General features: G+C 33.0%; 1 protein-coding gene across 10 annotated transcripts in view; it reads left to right on the plus strand.

Annotated features, from left to right (window-relative positions):
* The first annotated feature begins 1,366 nt into the window (after positions 1-1,366).
* The window catches only part of Rbp6 (RNA-binding protein 6), a 410,061-nt gene continuing 393,808 nt past the window's right edge, over positions 1,367-17,619 (plus strand). For 8 of the 10 annotated variants that reach the window (XR_016192063.1, XR_016192064.1, XR_016192061.1 and 5 more), the window contains exon 1: positions 1,368-2,457. Coding sequence is in view for 6 of the 10 variants with exons in the window: in XM_089229289.1 (XP_089085415.1) it covers positions 2,396-2,457 (62 nt within the window). In the remaining 4 variants the exon portion in view is untranslated. Of the gene's footprint in view, positions 2,458-17,619 lie in introns of all 10 variants that reach the window. The other 2 variants (XM_089229288.1, XM_089229293.1) reach the window with 2 other exon arrangements.

Genomic DNA, 17,619 nt, shown 5'->3' on the forward strand with positions numbered 1-17,619 from the left:
TTGCTTCAAAACACCACTTTAAAATTCCCGGTTAAAGATCAATAACTGCTTTTCGTCAAAATTCCAACTGCTGCGGTTAGATTATCAATTCTCGTAAATGTCTTTAATAACGTATAATATTTTTCCATAATCAAATTATTTGTTCGCCAAGTTGGTTCATCCACCGACACAATATATAATGAATATCTATACAGTATGCATGCACAACTATTAACTACCTATTGATCAGCGTTTAGTATACGATAAAATACGTAACACAAGTATTAATAATCACCAACGTTTACTTAATACTTAAGAGGTATCTATTATATTTAAGCTGTGCACGAAAATCACAATATTTAAAATTTGAAATAATTGTAACGCTTCATAATCATTTTTTCAGTATCGCGCACGGACGATAATATTTTCGGTTTTTTTTCACTGGCAGTTTTCGGAATAGTGCAAAACGCATCATTGACACTTTGTTTTTAAATCATTTTCTTCGCTGATTATTACCACCATCTGAAGTACGCAACATTACAATATTTAATATAATATTATAATCATGTGATAATATATACGTTCCTCTCTGGTAATCGGGGGTATTCGAGGCAGTTTTAATTGGTGGAGAAAAAAATCCTCTTATCTAACGACTTAAGTACTGCAATATGATCATCTAAAAATCCCAAGACGTTACATTGTACCCTATCTAAATTATTGCGATTGATTATCATGACATTTTATTAGGTATATTATCATATAATTTGAAGGAATCAAATAGTTGTATAATATGATAGACAATATTGCACGAATAAGTCACATTTTTTGTCAACTCGATTTTTTAATTTGAAATGTCTACTCGTGATTTTCAAAGGGTAAAATTGCAAATAAATATAAATAAATATAAAAAGTTGCACTTTTAGGGAGGGTGCTGGTCATTTGAGGGGTGGTGGTCCGAGTACCGACCAGCCCGGCGGACAGATAGGGTTCCATGTGCTATATTATTATAATATTATAATATAATATCGACTCGTGTGCCGTTTTGGTTGCATACTCATTAAGGCGGCGTTGGTGGCGGGACGGGCGACGGCGAATACGGAGGGTCTGGCGCACGCGCTCGCTCGCCCGTGCGCGTTTCCTGTGCGAACGCATCCGCCGCCGTCGCGCGCGCGCGCACCACACGACGACACGCACACTGATGCGGGCAAGCACGCACACGATGGCAAAAATACGCGGTCACACACGCACACACACGCTCCCCACGCTGACGGCGGCGGCGGCGGTGAAGCCCCTCCACCACCGCCTCCGTTCCTCATCACCCCGCGGTCATAGCGCGCGGCAACCAGCGGCGGCGGCGGCGGCGGCGACGGTCCCAGTCACTCGCCGCACCGTTCAGTCGAACATATCCGTTTAGCGCGAACGCTCGGGAGTATACCGTGTGCGCCAAAAAAGCACACCTCCCACCAGTAGTGGTTAGTCGTAGTTTGCAGGAACAAAAAATAAATAAATAAATAAATATATATATATATATATATATATAATATTATATACGTGTATATATTATATACATATATATATAATTATAATTATTATATATATATTATACACAGCAACAACAACAACCACCCAAAATCACGTAATAATATATATATATATATATATATCACCTTTAATAATCGCCGTGTTATCAAAAAAGAATTGACGTTTTTTTAATAAATAATCGAGTGTACAGCATTACGAGACGCCGGTCGTGTCAATCGCCGACGACACCACCGCTGCCGCAACCGCCACCGCCGTCACCGCTGCCGGGTTAACCACCACTGAAACGGACACCACGTGAACAACAAATTCGTATTAAATTTCGTGTTAAATAATATATATATATATATAAATATAAAATTGTGTGTGCGCGTGCTTATATCATTTCTCTGTCTCTGTCTCTCTGTTTCCGATTCTCGGCGTGTGTGTCTCTCTCGCTGTATTCATTATACGCGGGTGTCACTCTCGGGCAGAAGAGTCTTTCGTGCCGGTCGAGTCGTTCAAATTCACAACGAAAATAAGTTATTGATACAAATTGTTTATAATTTTTTTTTCGTTTGAAATCAATCCGTTTGCTATCCGCCGGTCGTTTCGCGCCATTCGCTTTCACTGTCGCCCGACCGATTAAAATCGAAACGCACGTGAACTGTGCAGCAGCAGTGAGCGTATATCTACTGCAAATCGTCCGAAGCTCGTCCGCGGCATATCATAATAATATCAACCGGCTGGTTCGCGTGCATTACACACCCGCCAACGACACACTTATCGCGCTTCACCCTTTCGTTCGGTCGTCACCAAAAGCTATCACACACACACACATACACACACCAGCGCGCACGCGTGAGTTATCATTGTTATCGCATAATATCGTCACGATATGGAATCGCAGAGCGCACAGGACGCAGTGACCGTGGCCGCGGAGGTGCCCAACGACCCTGGGTAAGTCTAGAGTTGTCATGATAAGTTACAATGTTATTATATGGATGTGTAAATGTAAACAATAGTATAGAAAGTACCGTAAGACGTATAGTATCATAAATAGTAGTACCTAGCCGTCGCCGGGTGGCGGGATCGGCGTCACGCGACACAACCAAATATATATATATACATATATATATATACATGTGCATATTATATATATATATATCATACACATGCGTAGGTGCTGTACCTGCGCGCGCGCACCCCTAATCCTTCTCTGCACTTTTTCCACGGACCTCCACGACGAATCACTCCCCTCCCCGTTCACACCCCCATACACCTGCAGGGTCACCGACGGGGTAACCGCCGCTGCGGTCGACGGCGGGCTTTCCGATTTCTTTGGAAATCCGTTTAAATACGTATACGCCGCGGCGTGCGCCACCAATCCTCTACGACGCCGACCCGCCACCTAACCATGGCACCCTCCTCGCCACCCGGCACAGCCCCCGCACGTACACCCGGCGATACTCGGCCTGCCGCCGCCGCCGCCACCTTCGCCACCGTTTACCCAGTTCTCCGGGTGCAGGTGGAGCGGGCGGTGACTCGCGTCTGTCGGGCGCGAGGGTATTGCACCGCCGCCGAGACAGTGCGTATACATATATAATATTCTCGTTACTCGATGAAGTGAGTCAAAATATACAAATGTGTTATCATTTTAATTTTTTTTTTCTGGGTGTTTTCGTTCTCCCTTTTTAGCGTTGCCAGAACATGACGGCGAAGAAAAATAAATAATAATAAACGGAAAAATGAAACGGAGCCCTGTCCAACTATGTTCGGGGGGTGTATCGATTTGCGGTCTGGTCGAAAGTATACACGAGTCGTCTCGCGCATAATTTAGAAATATCAAATAAAACTATACGATGACCGTGACCCGTGTATCACACACATCCACATCCGCACGCACGCTGTTTCGTAGTAATAATGAGCCTAATGGCGGAATGTATGTACGATATAATATGACGTGTATATATAGGTGACCATATTATTATGATGTATTATTTGCGTTGCAGAATGCGTCTTTGGTGTGATGATAATAACAATCATTATAATACCGTTTGAGAAATATTGCGAGGAAATTAACAACAATATGAGATCCTTAACGCGATAAAACTGGACAAAATACTTGACGTGCACACGTTTATATTTTTTTGCTCACTTCTTTCACATTTCCTACACGTTTTATTATGTATCGATATTCGCTGGCGTTTCGTTAGTTGTTTTCCTTTATACAGCGGACGGAATGAAGAAAATCCGATGATAATATTTCGATATACTAATATAACTGCCGAGTATTACGGCAAAAATGATAAAACGTATTGTAGGTACGCTTATTAAGGAGATCGAACATAAAATAATCCGACGATAAACGAATACACTAACTGTTATTGCAATTTGCAGTTGTCATATATCATATCATTGATTATTGGTGCGATCTTGCTAACGGCGTTATAGTTTCGTATAAGACATTTTAATGAACGTTTCTTCGCCGATCTAAACCTTCGTTATAACTATTATATACTAAACGTCTATATTACAACTGCCGAGCTGGAAAAGATACGTCGATGCACAATTCAAATTGGATACAAACACCGTGACGTTTTTAATCATGGTATTTGTTTGTTTGTACATTACCGTCGTCGTTTACGTAACCGAGAAAACTACAACATGATATAATGTATTATATTATATTGTTAATTGTTATACCATCCGTACTTGTATATTATTGTTAAGTGCACGAAAGTCAAGCAGGCTATGATTTTCTTTTTATTGGTATAGAAGTCGTCGTATTTCGAAACCGACTTCTCGGTGCATAGAATGCATTATAATATATATCATATTGAGTATTGGCCTTTGCAAATAAAAACAATGTTTGTCTTTCTAATTGGTACAAGGTAGGTACAACGCGTGGGGGTATGTTCTATACCTACATACGAGCGGAAATACCGAAAAATATGCATTATTACTTTTAGTTTTTTTCGTTAACGATTTAAAAATAAAGCGAATTGTAAATTGTAATGCTGCCAACGGTAACGAACCGTTTGTTTGGAATCTCAAAAAAAAAAAAAAAAAAATTGTCAGAATAACGAAGGGATTTTTGTTTACCCCACGTGTAGTCTTCAGGATAATAGTATTCATACATTATGTATATTCTTTAACATAGTAGCTACTTAAATACAATATTGTACCTACGTATATGATGACGAACAGACAATGCACACTGCAGCGTAATCAACCTTTAAGATAACATTAAATTTAAATTTGTATCCTCCTGTAATTTTTGGGTCTCTGATTTAAAGGGGGTAGGTTAAATATATGTACAACACTAGTTAAGCCGACATCTCGCTGATAACTGGTCCATCGGCTTTTAAAATAAATAGACGAGGAAAAAATGAGAGAATGCCTTGTCCTCCCAATTTCGCCACTGAATGCCACTGCCTTAAGCTCGAAGCCGGACTCGCAAAAACGTGACTGCGAGGACACGTACTAATTGGATAGACAACATGACGTTCTTTCCGGTTTCTGACAATTATACCCGCGTATTATGTGAAACAAACGTATACGGTATAGTATATAGTTTATACTAGGTACATCAGTTGTATATTTTTAATATAACGGAAAGAACTATATGGTTCATGTTAGGACTATATGGAGAATGGATCTGTGTTAGCATCGTGTGTGTTATACACTTGCAATGTAAATATTTGAATAATTAATTGAAGATATTAATAATAGATTTTAATATATTCTGGCCTGGCCGCTCGTGTTCGATACATCGTGAAATCGACTGCAAACGACAACCCTGCATTGTACTCGTCGCGTGCGATGCACCACAGATAGGGTCGTAAATAAGTATTTCAACGTGTTTTTTTTTACAAACAAGGGTTCATTGTTGGGCATTTCGTTTTATCAATAGCCGTGTGTATCCAACGACCATTTTATAAATATACTATACCGTAGTGCCTTATTTTATACCTATGTCTATATGCATATTTACAACTAGGTATGCGAAGACGTTAATTTAGTGAAACCATATTACTGTATAACGAATAGATAAATATTATAATACGCATAAAACATGTGCGATTAGATCATATACGACGATAGGTTGTTCTCCTTTCGTCAAAAAAACCGTATCGACGAACTATGACGGCATGCCAGGAGACTGGTAAGTGTGCGTGTGTTTGTGTAAGCGCCCACGTGAAATTTTGCGTCATAAAAATATAAAATAATCATGATGACCAAACCGTTTAAATGTGGAACAAAACAGCGTCCAACCGACAACGATTTCCGAAAAATTCTCGTAGGTAAATTGCAAATGCTGTTGAATTAAAAAGAAGAAAAAAGGAACTATGGACCATCGTGAATTACTTGATTAAACTATGAAATGTATATAATGCATGCGGCATGCTAAACGATTGGAGTATAAAAATAAAATAAATACATTTCCTCCGAAGTTCCTGTCAGATTTATTGGAGGATTTAAAATAACGACTTTTGATAGCAGTTAAAAGTTGAAACTTACCGAATTTATAAAAATACTTTGCTGGATATCGAAATTTTTACGTTGTTATAATATATGATGAATTTCGCATACCATGTATTTGAATATAGCACGTGTTTTACCAATCTACACATTATAATATTATACAATATATTGTGAAACAAGAATAGAGCTGATACACGAATATGCAGTATGCACGCACGGTTATTTGGTACGTTTAAAAAAAAAAATTTATTTGTGAGCCTTTAATTGACTAAAAAATACATTATAATCGTTAGGATGTTATAGCTATTAAGATAAATATTCATCATTATATTAACTTTTAACCCGTAGAATAATATACGTTGTTTTTATATATCTAGTCTTTTTTCTGTTAAATAAAATCCAAATTAATTCACGAGTTAGGTATATAACTATTTGAATTTTTGATATTTATTTCCAATAAGATAAAAAAACTCAATATTTAATTTTGATTAAAAAAAAAAATTATACGAAGTACACACTCGTTTTTCATTTATCTTTGACCATATAACAATTATTTCAACATTGTAGGTACCTACATTTTTACAATTATTAGCCAACATGATATATCTATGTATCCATGTATCCATGCATCATGTTTTTGATTGAACCACAGTTATATACAATAATTATTACTGTTATATAATATTATATATTATTATAATTATTATTATTATTGTTATTGTATATATATCTGTGGATTAGACATATTATTATTTAGTATCCGTTTATCCGACTATTGATATGCAAACTATCCAAATTAATATTACTTTTTACACGATTTTTGGGGATTGTCGGATGCTATAATTATTACCTACGTTTTGTTATTTATTATTTAAAAGTTGTGATGCAATTTTTTTTACAAAACTATTTTATTTCAATAATAATTAATATTGTATAATTTAGTTGATTATTTTATACTTATCAATTTAATTAAAAAGTTATAATTAAATTTCTTCGGAGCTTTATAAAGTTAATTCATAATTTAAATATTTATATTCACGAATTTATTATTGATGATTACGATTTATATGAATTTAACACATTTGAATAAAAATAATAAAAACAAATTAAAAGTTAAATCGCATTCATCAATGAAATCTTAAAATTGAATTTAATGTCTTATTTAGAATAACATACAGTATTGTATAATATCATTTACGTCGTTAAAGCGATTACGGACCAGATTGGGTATATGCATGAAAATGGAACAACAGTCGGCTAATATATTTCTGAATAATATTATTATATTAATTAAAGAAATATTTAATCTTTGAATCAATGAGTTCTCTAGTTCTGCGTATGATAACAATATAAGAAATTACGGCGAGGAGAAAAATAGAACACGCGCAAACCTTTCTGTTTGAAAATCCGTTATCGTAAGTCATAATAATAATATTAATTATTATAATACTATTATTATTATATTATTATGTATTAGTCTAACTTATACTTACACGTCAATGCGTCATCGTGAGTTTGTCTTGAACTTATTATGGAATTTGATCGCCAATCGAATTATTGGATTTGACCCCGCCGAACGAAATATAGCGTGCGTTGTAATCTATACTACTATATAAAATGAACTCGCTTTTTTTTGTTCGGGATAAACTCCGAAATTACTTATTCAATCGTCGTGCAATTTTTTAAAAATTAAATAGGACATCACAGAGAAAGTTTAAGGCAAAAAATTAGTCCGATTAAGTTAGTAAATAATTAGTTATTATTAATTAAAATAAACGTGTAAATTGTATACCTATATATATTATTGTACATATTGTATACTGCTAATAAGTAATTACCAAGGCAGGTATTGTGCGCTCGCATCGCCTGGCAAGTATATAAAAATTGTATTTTCATGTATCAACTATATTATTGATATCGCATAATGGAACGCCAGAACAATTCAAATCATTTACTTAGATATGGCATGTTATTTAGCCAATATATAGTGGATCAGTATGCCAAAACGTTTCAAAGCAAAGTGGTACTGGTAAATTGATGCATGACTGTATAGTCTAATTATTTGGGACGAAGCGTCAATGTCCCAAAAACTTCAGTTGAAGCTTAAGATAGAACGATACGAGACTTTCGTCATAATAATAGTCCTATGGGTGGCTGCACAGTGTTGTTCTCTGGAGACTTCCGTCAGATCTTGCCTGTGGTTACAAGAGGGACAAGCGCAAGCTGATGAAGTCAACGCGTCTTTGAAAAGATCCTACTTATGGCCTTATATAAAAATATTAGAACTTAAAACTAATACAAGAGTGCTATGTACAGATCAAGATAATATAAATTTTGTCAAAGATTTACTTTTAATAGGCAAAGGCGAATTTCAAGCAACGAATGATAAAATAAATATTAAAAGTTTCTGTAAATCAGTACTCACTATAACAAAATTGATTCAAAACGCGTGTACCCGAACATTCAAAATATATCTCCTAAATCATTGAAATGGTTTCAAGAAAGGGCTATTTTGTCACCAACAAATGAGCAAGTCGACAAATTAAATGATTTGATTCTATCTAGGTTTGACGCTCAATCACAATGTACTATTCAGTTGATACAGTTTTAGAAAAAGAGGATGCAGTCCATTTCCCAAGTGAATTTCTTAATTCTTTAACGCCTTCTGGAGTCCCACCACATACACTGATTTTAAAAATAGGGGTACCTAATATTTTAATAAGAAATTTGAGCCCACCCACACTTTGCAACGGTACAAGACTACAAATCAAAAAATTGAGAAGTTCATTACTCGAGTGCATAATATTAACAGGCTGTGGTAATGGAAAAACGGTTTTAATGCCAAGAATACCAATTATACCCTCAGATTTACCTTTTAAGTATAAACGTATTCAACTCCCCGTTAAATTAGCATTTGCAATGACTATAAATAAAGCACAGGGACAAACACTTAACGTTGCTGGAATTGACCTAAGCGTTCAATGTTTTTCTCACGGTCAACTATACGTTGCCATGTCACGTGTGACATCCAAATTTAATTTTTATATATACTGGCATAATTCATATCTTTTGTTCCATCCATAGTTATATCTACAAAATGTACATACACAATTCACATACATATACATTTACCGCTACATAAAAAAAAATTTTTTTTAACATTATAAAGAATCGGCTAAATTTATATAAAAGTGGTCTAGAATAAAAAGACATCCAGAAACATCCAGAAAATAAATAGCAATTTAATATCTGAGAAATCTTGCAATAGCGAAGCATTGCCTGGTCAGCTAGTTACTATAATATAATAATAATATATAGCTTCCACTGAGGCTTCCACTGAGTTACATACATAATAAAAAAGTTGACGAACGGTTTTATATACATTATAATAAATACACTTCCGAGTATCAACGAAGTGGCTGACGTATAATAATATTATTTATTACATATGTTCGTATAAAAGTGTAGATCACACATACTATTATTATATTATTATACGTCGATATGATGTTATAGGTAGCAATAATAATAAAGTCGTGGTCCACCTGGACTGGTTTGTCGTCACAACTTTTCGACGATTCATATTATTTTGACGTTCCTAATGCATATTGAACATGCAATTTTATATTTTTGTTTCAACATCAAACGTCAAAAGCTATCGTTAATGGTATTTTTCTATACATACAACATACATGTGCGTAAACATTCTTAAATAATAATCATCGCCGCGTCATGATTTTTACGCATCTATTTACCTATAAGTTATAACATATACAATTACAGCTGTATAAAATAATATAATGTTTTATAACATTATTAGGTATCTATACGTAATGTACGTATACTCGAGAAATCTAACGTTTTTTAATCAACTGGCACACACACACACACACCCGCGCGCGCGCGTAATATACATAATAGTATAGATTTTTTTTATCATACGTTGTACGTACTTCAAAACGCTGTGTAAACTTCTAATGACGTGTATAATATTATATATATATATATATATATATATGATTCACAACCCGGTGGCCTTCTGCGATTGATTATAATAATAATATAGTTCATGTGAGTATCTATAGGTGCACCATACGTCGTTGCGTTATCCTAGGACCGATTTTCAGATGCATTTCCCCTACTACATTAACTATACCTATACTATGTTGGGTCGAGAGTGGAATTCGAATGCAATTTTTCCGCGTGGACTATATTATTATACGACTCCGGCAGTATACCTAATACCTATACATAATAACACACCTAATATCTAATACGATTTTGTTACTTATTTTGTTCGATATATTAAATTATTGATAAGTAGTGTGAAATTCAGCCACCGCGTTGCACGATAAATCGGTGGATTGACGAGAGACGATATCACACTCAGCTGTAATAGACAATAGTGTATATGTATATTACGTAATATTTTATTTATTAATATACTCGTAGTTATGGTTTGGTAGTCAGAGTTCTAACAAAAAAAAAAAAAAAAAATATTAAACACGAAAAACCGGTGTAAGCCGCGTGTGTTTAATACTCCGAATGTGTATCATTAGCGTGCGTATACACGCGATCCGGATGGATATATAATATGTGACAACGGATACACTTATATATAGGCCTCAATGTGGGGACGCGCAGCAGAGGGAATAATAATATCATAAGCAAGAACTTAAACACAAATATTCACTACTGCCAATAATGATAAATAAAAATAATTTAATGACGGTGAGTGGTGGGAGGAAGATTCAAACGAAAAACTAAAAAAAAACTGCCAATGCTAATTAAACATCAATTGTGCCCGGAGCTTAATCCGTGACGGACAGTCGCGCGCACTTATCGCAAATAATAATAATAATAATAATAATAATAACATATACATATAATAGATAATATTAGCTGTATGTTTTATCGACAGTAACCTACATTCCTATTGTATTTTCCTATTGTAATTTCGGCTTCAACGTGGTCATATTATGACGTTTTCCGTTCGAGTCTGCAATATTATTATATTATATTATACATCATACAAAATAAATGAAATTATTTATGTCTTCTATGATTTTATTACGGGTATAGAGTACCTACGCTCTTCCCTATTTTATTGTGAAGAAATACGAAAAAAGTGATAAAGATTAAACGTTTACTGCAGTTGACGTTCACAACAAAATGTTTTCTTCCAATTATTTTATTATTATTATTATTTATTATTGTTTCCGACTAAAACACGACCAGGGATCACTATATTTTGTGTTAACATAATATCGTTAAACGTCTCGTTCTGCCATCTCGGATGTCTTAAACCGTCTTGATTTTTAGACGTTAATGTCGTTTATTCTTCCATCGTCGTCCCGAATTCAATTAGTTTAATCGAAGCACTCCCTTTTAATTGTTTGCATAATATTAAATATGCATTGAAACGTATTTTTCGATGGGACGAGTATAAAACTACCAATTTGGCGGTTTGGACTCAAATTAAACATGACGTTTTGAGGGTATATAAATCCCTTAGGAAAGACGGCAATGCGAGGGTAAACTGCTTTTAAAAATCTTGAGAGTCCTAATTCCTTCGAAAGGTTTGCAGGCCAACTAATTTTAAGCTGTCTTTATAATATCGTCTTCATTTCTCGATATATTTAACGTCATTTATATATTATTGTAGTTTTGCGTTTGATATAATATTATGATGTGCGCGTGGGATTCTTATGTTGTTATTGTAATAAAAAATTACTCGGAATCGTACGACAACACGAGCGCACAATTAGTTCTGTAACAACGAAAATCGATCATGTGACGTCTCGTTCTGAAGGCGAATTGAAAATATTGAGTTCAACGGATGGAAACTATTAAGAGCTCAGAAAAAAAGAAAACAATAAATTAAAGCAAACAAATAAATTTGCATGAATCACGATAATGGATATGGATATTCTTATAGTTTGATTATATTAAAAGAGAAAAATGAAACGATTGACGCTGCGTCTCATCATATATTCACTCGCTCCTCATATACCTATTCGTCCTGCTGCAACCTGGAACCCTGATTCCAATGAGACAAGAAATTCTAGAAGTGTTTGTCAAGTTTATAAACCCGAGTACTTTATAAGCTTTGACGAAATTTCATCTTAAAGATTTTTATATACAGGTACTATCGCGCCGTCTACATCTACGTATATGTGTTTATTATATTGAACTTGTAAACTATATTCTCATAGGGCAATGCTGGTCGATTTTGCAGGGAAAACACAGAAACGTAGTAAATAAAGAAAAAAAAAAATGAAATTCTTCCCTATTTCAAGTATTATTATTCTCGGAAAACAAAACCATCCATTTTCAAAACAAACAAATATAATATTTTTTTAACGTATAACATATTACGTATAACGTATTCATATTACATACTTTATACTTATATTTATTTATTTTTTATCGTAACAATATTACCTATATTATTACGAGCTCTGTGTATAAATATCACGTGGTTTTTTCCTAGCATTAAAGTTTTCTCAACAATTACATTTCGTATTTATTTATTTTATTTATTCTTCAAGAAGATATTATAGCGGGACGTTGATCTTACTCTGTTCCACGTACCTAAAGGGGTTAGTTACAGTTTTAAGCCGAGTTTCGATATCTTTTAAATTTAATTTTATGTAAAATTACAGTTTTTACATTTAAGCATTGTAAATAATAGTATTGTGAAAATCCACCGTGCGTTCCTGACCATAGTTAGCATAAAAACATAAACTATAGATATAAAATTAAATTATATAAATTTAAAGTAAATAAATAAAAAATGGTAAAAAAATAATAGAAAACGATATAATATGCATAAATAATCGTACATGATGTTCATGTGAAAATGTTTTTCTTTTTTTTAAATTACGTCTCTTTACACGACCCATACCGTGATCGGTTGATGTTCTTCAGAATTCAATAAAACGATTTTTTATCCCCATTACGTTGTGTAATATATGGTATCGTGTTTCGTTGACTCTCTCTCAGGACCGATATTTAGACCTTTGCGTCCTATAATAATAATAATAATAGTAATAATAATTTTAAACCACTTAATATTTTACTGGTAAATTACTTGGAAATGTAATAAAATATTATGTCAAGTCTAGGTAGAATTCCGGTATACGCGGATAGTAATATTATCAGGCCGAATCCGATGGCTTTGACGGAGATGATATAATATACACGCCATGCAAACACGAAACAGTAGTTATGGTATAGTTTAAATACGAACGATTAAATGTGTATATTAAACTTCTAAAATTACGCAATGCAGTTGAATTATTGTATTAATATAGCTAAGTACCTATGACAATTATATAAAAAAAAAAACTAACTAACGTTATTATATACATATATATAATATAAATATAATATAATATGTATATTTATTTTGTACATATAATATAATATATCAATGTACGTCCCATTACGTGATAATTATTACGCAATTTAAAACCAAAGGAATCTCAAGGGCTACACAACTTGATTGCGCAGATATATTTTAGCTATAATACCTTTGACGAAAATCCCTAGTATGATAACTCGTTTGCGCACACATTTTCCTTCTTACTTTAAGAGGCTTAGGATAATGATGAAGTTTTTTCTGGATTCATACATTGATCTTCGTAGTAATTTTACATCTTTATGTTCTAAGTTTGTTGTAAAATTCTCTAAGAATATTACTCTTAATGAGTGTCGGTTAATATTATAGTTTTGTTTAATTTATTAACAATAACATTCCGGCAGGACATTTTTTATTAGTACATCTAAAATTTGAATATCAACTCATTAGAACACGTATTTACTTAATTTTATAATCACCTATATTATACTGAATCATAATTACTGAAACTGTAAAAGTAATGAGGTATACGAAAAATCTAAAATGATATAATCTACACTATCGGTGATAAGATAATATTGCAATCAAATATGTAATAGTTATTATTGCAAACTGTAGCGATACACCTAAACATGTGTGTGAATGTGTCGTTGTGCGCAAACGAGTGATCCGTTTTCAGGTAAACGTCAAATTTCGTTGTGCCCAAGCGAGTTGTCGATTTTCAGGTCAAATATTTTGAATGTGCGCAAACGAGTTGCAGCAATCTCTAGTATCTTGGTGTAATGTATTTTATAATTTCATAGAAATATTTTGGAAATATATCGTAGGTATAGCAGGTTAGTCAGTAGTTGTATGTGTACTTGCTACGTTGGGCGATGACGCACTTTCGTTTATTATTATCATTGTTTAATGGTTCGCGTTCGTGAAACAACGACAGCGTAATAGGCAGTAACAACTTTAATTAAAGTAACGGAAACTGTTTCCATTAAAATATTATCATAGCCAGAAAGTGAAATGTTTCCATCTTATTGAAAACTTTTTTCGCGTTTTTTTTTACCCTCCTCCCCTCTATACAAACAAAATCGTATATCTTTACCGTTTTCTGGAACTCACTAAATTTGTTTTGCTCGATGGTAATTCATTTACTCGGATTTTGCTTTTCGTTTGAGTTTTCTGTATCTCATCTTGTACTATATAAAATTATAATATTAATAAATTAGTATATTCTCGTATATTATATTATTATTATTATTAATTTAAATAAATAAGCCTTGGCGTCTATGACCATTGGCATATAAGAAGTTTAAGGTTATTATATTATTGTATACGCCGCGATTCGGTAAACTCTGCACGAGAAACGCACTGACGACTCGCAATTATTATTAATGATTTCCCCCTTCGAAACACGTCAAACCTTTGATAATTCTATGCGGTGGTTGATATCAAGCGATCAGTATCAATTGATTGTTCATTATGACAAGTGTACGAGAGATTTAACACGATCGGTATCCAATATGCATGTGCGATTCGGTCACGTACGTGATTCGGTCGACTGCAGTACCTATATCATTACATAACTGTTACACTGCACTATACATGTATACATTATCCCGCTCGCACTTTATTGTTGCACTTATTAGAACCGAATAATGCATGTACCTAATAATCGTTGAGTTAAAGCATATCCGAATGACTGAAATGTATAGGACGTGATTCAACAAGCGCGATGATTGAAATGGGGATCATTTTCAATTTATGCAAATTTTGATTTTTGGAATTTTTTAGTATAATCTTAGTCCTAATCTACAATGATCATATATTTTACTACAATAATCGATTTTGAATATAAATATCTTCTATATACCTTCTATATTTGAGGAATTCTCTGTAGAGATGTAATTCTTTTTTTCAACGAGAACTAATATATTTTTACTACATAAATAACAATGCAGAGGATTTTTTGAAAATTGGTATGAATCTAAATCATAATTCAAATAGCTATCTATGTAATTAATATGTATTCAAGTATTTTTATGATAATATTATAGTATTACAAAATAGTTTTGTTATGTAATAATAGTGGAACCAGTACATATTATATCCTCATATATGCTTACTGAAATACTGAATCACTTTAATATATACCTATATTTGAATTCGCTTTCACGTTATGAGAAATGAAGAGAGTATAGCAGCAGCACACGTCAATATTATTAACACCGAAACGATGATATTGTTACAATGCGTAAGAATATTTTTGACCGTACATCGAAGGATTAAAAAATCAAACACCCGAACCTAATGATAAACTCCAATGATGTAGTGATAGTGTACAATATATTATAAGTATGCATTATGGTACCTATATATAATATACTACTACACGGGAGTCGAGCACGTTGTAGACATTCTTGTCACATTTTTTTTTTACCAACATTAATGTTAAATATTAAAATGTCTTATTTAGATAAATAACCTAACCTTGGGGCGCGCATAAAGGTAAATCGTTGGTATTTTATGTGTGCGCAATTGCTATAGGCACCGTACATAATGCATATAAATATATAAACAATATAATATATATATATATATATAAGATTACGTACATATTTTTTTTTTTTCAAAATTATTAAGGCTTCAACAACACAGGTTTTTAGCCTACTTTAGTTAAAATTTATACAAGAAAAAGAAAGGAAAATATATATACGTATACATTAAATTTTGGAATACATTTTACTACATTATTATAGGTAGTTATTATTTACAATGGGTATTTAGTGTTTATATTATGGAAAAATGTACTGATTGCAACTGTGTTTTCATCTTTGAAGGCTTGATAGAGTGATGCTGGATTTTGGAGTATCTTGCGTGCTTCAGTGAATTTGGGGCAGATGATTACGATATGTTCAATTGATAGAGTTACGTTGCAAGTATCGCATATGGATGCTGGTTCTTTTTTGATGAGATGTACATGGGTTAAGAAAGAGTGGCCTATTTTGGCTCGAACGTACATATTATATTGTCGTTATATGTACACTGCGCTACAGCAGACTGCAGTGATAGGTACCAAAGTAAATATAAGTAAAGTAATGAAATAGGTATACATTATTATGCATAACTGCTACAGATAATTTCTTGCGATCTCTAAAGTTGACTAGTTAGAAGAAAACAGATTTCATAAAACGACTTGCAAATGCTTGACCATATGCAATATCGTGCGTAGAGTAGTCTTCAGCACTGAAAATCGTGCTGTGCATACTTATAAAGTTATAAACAATATAATATATTATTATACTTACGATTTTTTTATCAAATATTACTGTCAACATAATACGTGTGAGGACTGAGAATGTGAAGTACATTAAATTGTGCTTCTGCCGCGGTTTTGGACAAACGTCATCTTGAGCGCGAAAGAAGGACTAGTGTAAAAGTTACACGTGTATGATCTCTATGTATTACTGTTTAATATTTTTATTATTTTTTTTTTTATAAGAAATATATATCTGTTCTAACTGCTCTCTGTTTAATATTAAAATTAAGACGGTACGCTATTTCTGTATTAAACATAATACTGAGTGGCCTGCAATCAAACTATTTTATTTAGCTCCTATCGTTCCTATTAGGTATTTTAGTTTTCACTTTAACATTTTTACCAACACATTTTATTATTACTTAAACAACAGATTTTTTCATCAACCAAAATAAATATACAAAATACTTAAATATTATATATTATATAGTAAAATAAATCATTTTTAAAGGCATAAATTATATATTATTCGTGACAATAATTAATAATAATGATTATCTAATTCCAATGCTATGATAGCAGTATATATGTACGGCATACTAATAAATAACAATATTAACAATAATTATTCTAATACTATTGTCTATTATACACTATTACACTAATAATAATAATAATAATAATACAATTTAAAAACAATAGAATTACTAAATTAGTGTTTTTGAGGTTTATGAGTGCCTTTTTAGATCAACTCTGATTGTCGTGCGGGCGACCTTGTGTGAGTCGACGATGTTTGGAAGATACAGATGAATGATAATGTTGTGCACTTAATGTCATGCACTTGTACTCCTTTTGATTTGGTTAATTATTGCACTTAAAACTTGTTCGCTAATATTTTTATTGTATTTTTTATATAGTGGTGATTGGGAAATAAGAAGTCATTGGAGATACCATGATTCTGATAAACCAGGAGACATTATAATCAAGGGGGATTTCAATCAAGTTTTTGATGTAATTATAT

The sequence above is a fragment of the Diuraphis noxia genome, unplaced genomic scaffold, assembly GCF_037042655.1.
Source record: "Diuraphis noxia isolate RWA-SAM2 unplaced genomic scaffold, SU_Dnox_SAM2 contig0005, whole genome shotgun sequence".
In the NCBI taxonomy this organism is placed as follows: domain Eukaryota; kingdom Metazoa; phylum Arthropoda; class Insecta; order Hemiptera; family Aphididae; genus Diuraphis; species Diuraphis noxia.